The 9,628-nt window shown below is 33.3% G+C and overlaps 1 protein-coding gene across 2 annotated transcripts; it reads right to left on the bottom strand.

Annotated features, from left to right (window-relative positions):
• Nucleotides 1-4,062: 4,062 nt before the first annotated feature.
• Nucleotides 4,063-9,394, bottom strand: LOC139097870 (uncharacterized). Of its 2 annotated transcripts, XM_070649826.1 has the most exons (8): nt 6,009-6,211; nt 5,843-5,945; nt 5,654-5,746; nt 5,224-5,313; nt 5,059-5,163; nt 4,896-4,992; nt 4,599-4,810; nt 4,063-4,539 (listed from the first exon to the last, which is right to left on the bottom strand). In XM_070649826.1, the coding sequence occupies exons 1-8, from the start codon at nt 6,055-6,057 to the stop codon at nt 4,143-4,145; spliced, it is 1,146 nt and encodes a 381-aa protein (XP_070505927.1). In that variant the 5' UTR covers nt 6,058-6,211; the 3' UTR covers nt 4,063-4,142. The 2 variants fall into 2 exon arrangements, 1 of the variants encoding a protein (XP_070505927.1); XR_011545112.1 differs by lacking the exons at nt 4,063-4,539; nt 4,599-4,810; nt 4,896-4,992; nt 5,059-5,163; nt 5,224-5,313 and adding exons at nt 8,800-9,043; nt 9,111-9,394 and having other exon boundaries at nt 5,710-5,746; nt 6,009-8,405.
• Nucleotides 9,395-9,628: the final 234 nt, after the last annotated feature.

The raw sequence follows: 9,628 nt of genomic DNA, 5'->3' as shown, positions 1-9,628 counted from the left end.
ATTTTTGTCCACTCGCAGTAAACTTCCCTACAAAATAGTTTAAGCAAAACTTTAACATAAATCCCTGAAATTTCGGGTCGAATGCTTTTGCTATTGAGCTATCAGTTTGTAACTAGAGATTGTAGCATACTCTAATCTTTCCTTTGATATATCAGTATTGCCCAAACTGTGTGCAGCCTATTTTGGAGCTCTAACAAGCAAAGAGACTGCTTTTATGAACTGTGGTCCATTCTTTTGTTTGTATTGGACCGAAGTACAAATCCAACAGTGACTTTGGCATAGTGCCGTGTTTAAACCGAATTGGACACCAAGTTAGAGTTATGTCGAGCTAGGGTTGGAGTTTTCGGGTCAGAACAGAAACCAGCGATCGAGCCAGCTTTAGGCGTCATCTGAGAGAGGCCATGAATCACGATTGATTTGATTTCGAGTAAGCAAAAGACAATTCTGCTACATCATGTCATAAAAATCAGATCTAAAGGAGCGAACATTGTCAATTCTCAACCCTGTAAGAAAACCAGTAAAAGCAAAATGAACGCCCAATGAACACTAATTTCCTTTAAACTTAATTGAGCATCTTAATTATAAATTGTAGCATTTATATTCTAGAAGAAATAAATATCTTTAAAAATTCATCTTTTCATGAGAGAAATAGAGCTTCATTTGTAGTGATTAATTTGTATGGAAGTTTGACAAAAAGCTGAAAGGAAAAAGTTGATAAAAAGAAACTATTCCAATATAAATCTAAATAAATTGCGCTTTTCCCTTCTTTTTTCCTCGCTAAATAAACTTTTTTTTTCTTTTAAAATATCTCATCATTTTTCTCTTCCTATATCGCCTGTATAGATCGGTTGCTATGGTTCTTGGCTGAAGGCTAGAAATATTTTCTTTTTACATCGTCATCGTCATCTTTTTACTAGCTCAAATTTTCTTACTAAACTTTTTTATGTGGATATGACATTGTGTACAAATATTATGTCGGTCTGCCTGTCTGTTCTGTAAATTATATTAATGATTCAGATCATGATTGTTTCTAATTGATTTTATCTCCACGGCATTCCTTGGTTATATGTCTCACAAGCGCCAGCACATAACATAGGCCTCATGCCATTTCAAAAATATTTTGGTGGTATTCTAGTGTGCCAACGCTTAGTTGGACAACGCTGTTCTAGATTGTACTTTTTCAGTGCGGATTATGACTGCTTTATGAAGATTGAGAACCAATTAGCTTCGACTAGCACAATCAGATTCGAGTCTGAATGCCCCTAACAGGTAAAGAGACCGAATTTAGGTACTGAAGTGGTCTCTCTGTGTCATGAATGCATGCTATATACCTGTAAGTACTTACAGGCTTTACCCGCTATTGCGATCTATTTGTGTTTTTATAGGTGATACTGTGTGCGAGGTGGTAAATACTATTGTATTTAGTTAGTTGATCCAGTATAACGAAATATCTCTGATATAGAGAAAGGATGTTTAAGGAGCTATTTAAGTCTTCAATAGCTCAAGAGTCTCGAGCCATGGTGAGTTTTTATTATATACAAACAATGTAATCGTGTTGCTATTATTGTTTCGTGCCTAATTAACATATTATGCTGCATAATTAAAGATAGTCATTTCCCGGGCTCGAGACCCAAACCGACAACGAGACTACAAGAGAATACTTGAAATACTTGAAGGAGGGTTTTCAATCTTGGGGTTATTGTGTTGTACATATGCAATCCTAAGATTCAATAAATTCTAATCCCTAGATAGAAAACCCAACATCGAGGTCTCGATCTTGACTGGGTCTCGACAAACGTCAAGAACCCCTCCCTAGCAGAAACCTGTCCACGTTAAATAATTCAATCCTCTACTGAAAAGAAAATGCGTTTTTATCGATCGTGAATCCACTATAAATTCACTAGTTTTTTTTGTAATGAGAAGGAAAAAGCAAAAAAATGTTCACCATGCGATGTGATCATGATAATAAAAATGTTTACCTGAAGTAAAGCAAAAAAATTAAAATAAAATAAAAGAAGAGAAGATTTTTCCCTTTTTTTCTTACTTGCGCGTATGCCAATTTTCAAAAGATTGGAAAAAGAGATAAAAGCCGTCATACACTAATTCATCAATATGTAGAGTATCTTTTGTGTGTTTGTTAGACAGTAGAAAATGAAGAATGCGAGAAACTTAATTTACTTTTGTTATACATTTTTAAAGACAAAATTAACATTCAACGATTTATATTTTTTTACGCAAAACATAAAAAACTCTTGACGACAGCGACAAGCTACAAGTGACTTGTGGGAAATTTTTTTGCTGATACTTTACAATCTTCTTCTTATTGATATCCAAGGAAAAAAAGATATAAAAGTTGATATTTGAGAAAAAAGAAAAGAAAAAGAGTCTTTTGTTTTACTTGCAAAACCTTAAACAATTTGCCATTTGCCGTAAAATAACTTTTTGTCACTAACAAAACAAAATTTATAAATATATTTACAGCTTTATGTTTAAAATTCAAAACATAATTAATTCTGCAAGGCAAGACATATAAGTCGAATTTAAATTCGCTGTATGAGCAGGGATTTTTATAAGCGCAGTTCTTTCTACAGACGTTATGCATAATTAACAACATTTTAGTCGACTGGATGTGAAAATTAATAACATAATCAATTCAAAGAAATATTTACTAGACATCTGTCATTAACATTGTCTATCTGTTAAGAGATAAAAATAAGCATTTTTAAAAATAAGTTTGAATTTCTAGCCAAAAGAATGACGACATTTTGTGAGTCGATGAACGAAAGACGAACTTTTTCTAAACTTCTTGGTGTCTGTTAAGGATTTGGAGGTCTTTAGATAGAAAATAGACGTATTTAAATGTTAGAGCAGATTTGGTATTGTAATTGTTGATTTTTTATTTATGATGTTTATTCTTTGGAGTTCAAAATAGACTGAATTTTTGTATGAAAAGGGGTGTTCAACTATGAGTAAAAAATATTGTTCAAATCTGAAATGCACGTTATATCATTTAGTATTTCTTTAAAGTTTAAAAAAAGGTAGCCAGGAGGACATTAAACTTGAGATAATCATGCGAAAGTACGGCTGGATAGGTCACACATTTAGAACGTAGAATACATCAGAAAGTGTCATTTCAGAGAATCCGCAATGAGAAAGACGTCCGAGAGCTTCAAAAGGAACATGGCGTAGGACGGTTCTGAAAGAATGTCAGTTAGATGCATAAACGGATAATTTGTACAAAATTTGTGATGAGGCCAACAATTGAGTCAGATGGAAAGCCTTTTGTAGAAACCTAGATTTCGATGTGGAGGAAACATGGTTCCAGTAAGTAAGTAAGGAGTGTTTAAAATTTATTTCATTCCTCAGATGTCTGTATGATCACTCGATTAGAATAACATCAAACAGCTAATCGTAGTTGCTAAGGCCCCGCTTCGTTGCATTATTAACAATAAGACCCAGAATAGCTCAAATTTGTTGGTTGATCGAAAATTGGTCGACGGATTGGAGTGACTCTAATTTGTGGCCGGATTCGATCTTAACTCAGCACCATGTAGGAGACACGCCGGCCTGTCGCCGGATATTTGATCAGTTAACTAACTTGTGCCAGAAGGGTACTCTAAGCTGATTCGACTGCTGAGTTCGACATATTTTAAGGAGAAAAATGTAGTTGGTAGAATTGTGCAGCTCGGGATATCTACTTACCTCACCAAAAATAGAAGTAACCTTTTTCAAACTTGTGAAATAAATGGAAGTGAAAATTGAGTCTGTTAAAAAATTTGGGATTTTCCCAATCAGGAAGCATTTTACATAGTAAAGCACGTGTGATTTTTCTAAATGTATCCAGATCATTCAGCATCAATTAACTATGAAAATAGACTAAATATTCCCTTAAAATAAAAAGCGCCTCAAGTTCCCAACCATGACGACAATTTATAGCATATCTTTCAAGTGATTTTTCTATTTCATCGAATTTGTCAGAATAAACAATAAATGAAAGAGATATTGGATTTTTTTTTGTGTCTCTTCCTATTTTTACTATGAATTTATAAGAAAAAAAGAAAATAGCTATAACGAAAATATCTCCGCTATTTGCTTTTTTTATTTTATGATTATTATTTTTTCTTCATTTCTTCTTCTTTATGTTACATCATAGAAGATATATTACCGCAGATCTCAGAATCATCTGAATCACTTACGATCTTCGATTCTTCTATAAGCATTTTTTTGTATTGTCCTTGTCGTGATGTCTTCTCTGGTCCCGTTTTAGCGTACTTTTTTATAAATTCGACTGCTGTCGTTTTATCATAAATGCTCATTTCTAGTGATGTCGCCCAAGCGACAAGTGCCAATGGTCTATCTCTTGACAGCTTATAAGGCGTAATTATATGACGATAGAGACATGATTTGACGATATTTCTGAGTTTGTCGACTTCGCTACTAAGAGCACATGGATCATACAGCATGACTATAGCACCGTGTTCTAAGGAATGTAGCCATCTTTGTGGTGGCACAAATTTGTATTCACCGTATGTTGGCCAACTGTTTGAAAGAAATTTTAATTGTTATAATGGCTTCATATAATTATATCGAGTACGTACAGTGGTCTATGGCATCCAAGTGTCGGAATGCCTTGATCATAAGTTATTGTTTCGTTCATGCACTTGTGAACGGGCGTATAAAATTTTGGCACTTCATGTATTGTTTCTATTGGCTCTAAACTAGACTTCGGCTTATAAGATGATGTTTCTAGACACGTGTACATTTTCGTATGGTCTGTGTTTGATGGATCAAAGTCTCGATGAAGATTTACCTTAAGGAAAAAACAGAAGCAGAAGAAGAAAACATACACAATGAGTAAAAATTTGAAATATTGTTTTCAAAATACAGATTATTACTTCTCCATCATCACAATCGCTATTTGGAATTCCCATAATTCTATCATGCTCATACGTGCTTTCTTTATAGTCAGTTTTGACTGGATTTTCTGGAAACCTGCAATTTTTTTGTATTGTAAATCAACCGGTTTATGGATTTAAAATATTTAAATCATTTCTCTACCAATTTCCTTTATATTCTTTGTTATCGGATCTTGTAGGTGTCGATGACAGATCTGACGCAATGTTTGCTGCTTTGTCTTGCGAATTTTCTGAATTTAAACGGAACCTGTGGAGTGTTTACATTGTATTTTTTTGTTATTAATGCAGGCATTGAAATGAATTTTACCAATTTCCTTTATCTGGTTTCTCATCAGACTTTTTGGAACTTGTATCTACATATTGTTTATCACTTGATTCCTTTGGATTCGAAGGGAACCTAGGATGATTGCAAGGTGATTCGTTTTGTTATTAAAATTGAAATGTAAATAAAATCAAAACAAGCTATGGAAAGTCCAGATCTTCAAAACTTGATTATGACTATGACTGAATCACATCCCCAAGCATCAAGTAACTTAGACCAAAATATTATTGAAGAAAATATACTTTTTAGCTCAAATGATCAGACACCCAACCCAGATATCTGTCTGCTCAAGATACAATAATATACACAAACTGACTTTAGACATATCAATTAACAAGCTCCTCCAAAAAGCACACCCATCAAAATTTATAAACATATTTAATAAATATAAACAACATTTGAGATATTCAATTACCATTTTCCAGTCCAACTGGTTGATTTAGGCGTTGTTGTGGTTGTACTTGTCTTTGAATTTTCATCATTTGTGTTCTGTGGATTTGATGGAAACCTAAAAAGGCATACGCAACAGAAGAGAAAAAAAAAGAATTGCAATGCATGACAACCTTGACACTATCACGTAATTTTTATCTCTTGCTTGACATACCATTTACCCGTCCACTTTTCTGATGATGTGGTATTTTTGACTGGTTCCTCTGGAGTGTCATTTGGATTATGTGGGAACCACTTTCCAGTCCATGTCTCTTCGGCTAAAATAATAAATGAAAATTCGTGAGTCACTTGTTATCACAAAAATTGGAATGTAAACTTACCATGAATTGAATACATTAAAAATATTATAATAAAGGACTTAGTATGCATTGCTATAAATAGATATTGCTTAAGTTTTCATATGAAGATCTAAATTATTTGTTCTTAATCTTTATCACAGTTAAATTTAGTAAAAAAATTGATATTTTTGTATAATTTGTTTATTTGATCGCTGTTTAGTTCATCACTATATTCACACCATGATCTTCATTTTTGTTAGTGATCTTCAAACTTAAGATTTTATAAGCCTATTTCTCGGTCGACGCAAACTATTCATGGCAGTCAAATGGTTGTCATGTAGCTTCTAAGTGTCTGTCATGTGGCATCCAAGTGTCTGTCGTGTAGTATCAAAGAATCTGTCATGCAGCGACCAAGTGTCTGCCATGTAGCTAGTCCATGTAGCTAGTCCATGTAACGTCCAAGTGTCTGTCATGTAGCATTCAAGTGTCTGTCATGTAGCGTCCAAGTGTCTGTCATGTAGCATCCAAGTGTCTGTCATGTAGCATCCATGTGTCTGCCATGAAGCATCCAAGTATCTCTCATGTTGCATCCAAGTGTCTGTCATTTGATATCAAAGTATTTGTCATGTGGCATACAAGTATCTGTCATGTAACTTACAATTGTCTGTCATGAAGCGTCCAAGTGACAATGTTCATGTTAATTGTTCATTCTTTAATCAGAAAATGTATATCCATCAAATAGAAAATTCACAATACCAAATTCTAACAAAATCACGAGCCAGTGTGACTATAAGAATGTAAGCAACGTCCCCTTGTTCTATATGATAATTTAAAGCTGAGCAACAAAACAAAATTGAAGCGAAAAAGAAGCAATAATTTGAATTTAACGGATTTTTACATACAATCTTCCAAAGTATTTTCACACACAGCACTTCCAATGTTTTTTTTTGTTTTTCTGGAAGAACATCCCCCCATACCAAAAACATTACTTCCTTCATGAAATTCTAAATTATTCATAGACTTTTGTTCTGTTTAATGATTTATTTATTCTCTGTTAATACTTTTTTTTTATGAAAATTTGCTTATTCACTACAAACAATAAGGAATAACCATTAATACTGATATATTATATGAATACTATTTTGTAAGCCATAAGCATTTTTTAGGTATCTCTTGTCTCATTGAGCTTTGTTTGTTTCGTATAATTAAAACTGCTATTATCATAACTGGCAAAAATATGATTTATACTTAACTATGTATGTCAGTGATGGGCAGCCTGTGTGCCGCGGCACATGTTGGTCTCTATTGGAACTGCACATGACTAGTATGCCACAGCTCAGAGGTTGTCCACCACTGTGGTATGTATGTGATAATTGTGTATGTATTGCTTAAAAAACACTCAACATTAGCGCTACTTCCCACTCATCCACATCCACATCCACATCCTTTTTTGTTTGGCACAATTAAATTAATCGAGGGTGCATTATAAAAAATTAATGTTAATAGAATTGAACCGTAGAACCGGTTTGAACTTTCATTGTTTTTTTCGTCCGCGTCTTCTTTGTGCAATAAAAGTTTTTTAAGTAAGACTAATTGATTCCCAATAGTATTTTCATCATGATTTATGTATTCTTAATTGATTGATTGATTGAATAAGCTTTATTCTGGTATCTTTGTTGTTGTTGTTGTTCGTATAAGAAAACTGATGATTGTGCAATTTTTAGTAATAAAAAATTGATGGAAACTACTTCCTTTACGACCATCCAAAATTGATAAATGTCATTTGATAAAATTTTTCATTAAAAGGTCGATAAAAATCATTCAAACGGTCTATAGCTTTCTCATCAATAACTGGATGTATTCGACCTTTTGTTTTGCCTAGACAATGTGGTGTTGAGCGACTCTCGGACTTCAACAGACATGGAAATCCTTTTGTTGAATTGAAATAGAAATGTTTTTCAGTTATCACACGTTTAAGATTTAAAAAGTCTTGAACTCTATAGATCTCGGCTGCTGGATCAGAAATTAGTCTTTCGCCACTAATGAAGAGGAATTGCTTGAGTGGGAAAAATTTGAGCCATCGCTCGAGATATTTAGCATAAACTCCTATTTTAATTGCTCCATAACTAGTATCAACAACTTCATATGAGCCATTAACAAATGATAGTTCCTCAAACTTTTTCATGTCTTTCTTTTTACTAAATGCTTGTGTGTAGTCACTTATAGCTCTTGTGACTGGATTTCTTACAACTAATAGTAGCTTGATATTTGGATTCATTTTATGTACTCGTGCGGGAACTCCAGCTGTTATAAAATATGATGGTGTCTTTTCCATTGTTAGTTGACCGAGCATTGTCGGTGGCATCTTCTTTCGATACCAATTGAGACCAAATGAGTAGTGTCGGTCGAAGAAATGAATCTCATTTCCTGCTGCTCGAACTGAATATTTGGGAAATTATTTGGAGATTGTCAGATTAGATTACTGTATAGTAAGAGGCAGTAGTCGAAGCCAAATTGAATTTGCATACCCGAAAAGACAGCTTGACGCAAGTCTAGCTATGGAATGTTCCGGAGAAAATTAGTCGAACATTGGTCGAGTTACTTACTAGTCTTTATGTCAGGTTGCCAACTTGGGTCTACTCGAGACTTCGGTCCCTGATTAAAGCATAGGGCGAAATCGACTTGAATTTGCTCCGGTTTGGTTAAAAACCGATTAAAATTTGCATGATTTTTTTTCTGCTAGTTCTTGTGAAGTATATCTTTTCATACAAATTCCACTCGGTTCTCATCTAACTCAATTTAACTTCGACTTCTAGATTGAAGAATGACTTACCATCAGGATGAAGTCGAATAAATTCCAGTAAGGCTCTTGTTCCAGACTTTTTAACACCAATAATCAGCACATCTGGAAATCTTCTTACGGATAAATTTTGTGTATTTACTAAACGATACTTAAATGCACTTTCATTTTTGTTGTCATCATCAGTCAATGACACAATTCTAACGACACTTCCGAAAATTATTTGTGTATCTGAATTTTGAGATGTTGATGTGTTGTGTGTATTTATTGGTACATGCTGAAAATTAAATTGGAGACAAAAATAGAAAAAAAAATTTCAGAAAATTTTCATTGTTTTTGCTTACTTTTCGGAAAGCTTTATGAAAGCTACTTATAATGCAGGAATTAAATACGTAGAAGAAGTATAAAAATGTAATAAAGCCGATTGTCAGAAATAAAAGAGTTTTATTTGAGACTTTGATGATTTTAACATTCTGAATTAACATCTTATTTGTGTGCCTTTATATCACTATTTTTGTTAAAAACTTTAAGACGACATTGTTGCCGGCTGTTCCAATAAAAATTGTATGTCAATTAAAACTTGTATTAAAATCGTTTTCAAAGTTATTTCCTTAATAAAATAAAAGATTTTCTTATTTTCACTAGTCTTAAAAAATTCAATTTGGAAAAATGGGAAATTTTTCCGCACTAATACATTGAAAGGATATTTTCTTTCCGTATTTTCCAACATGCACGTGATTTTTATCCTCGATAAAGTGTAAACAAAGCAACGTGATGTATACTTGTATCGATGCTTTTTTGTTGTTGTATTGTATTGACTGTATTTCTTTTTGTATACAGCATGACAGTGTTGATGTTATTG

Source organism: Chironomus tepperi, unplaced genomic scaffold, assembly GCF_022539635.2.
Source record: "Chironomus tepperi strain 1889 unplaced genomic scaffold, CSIRO-AGI_Ctep_v1 contig_441, whole genome shotgun sequence".
NCBI lineage: Eukaryota > Metazoa > Arthropoda > Insecta > Diptera > Chironomidae > Chironomus > Chironomus tepperi.
This window is presented reverse-complemented; position numbering and strand designations above follow the sequence as displayed.

Coding starts and splice junctions, on each gene's coding strand:
- LOC139097870 (XM_070649826.1), bottom strand. CDS start 6,057: ATGCATACTAAGTCCTTTATTATAATATTTTTAATGTATTCAATTCAT. Junction 5,946..6,008: donor TTTAATGTATTCAATTCATG/GTAAGTTTACAT, acceptor TTATTATTTTAG/CCGAAGAGACATGGACTGGA. Junction 5,747..5,842: donor GAAAAGTGGACGGGTAAATG/GTATGTCAAGCA, acceptor ATGCCTTTTTAG/GTTTCCATCAAATCCACAGA.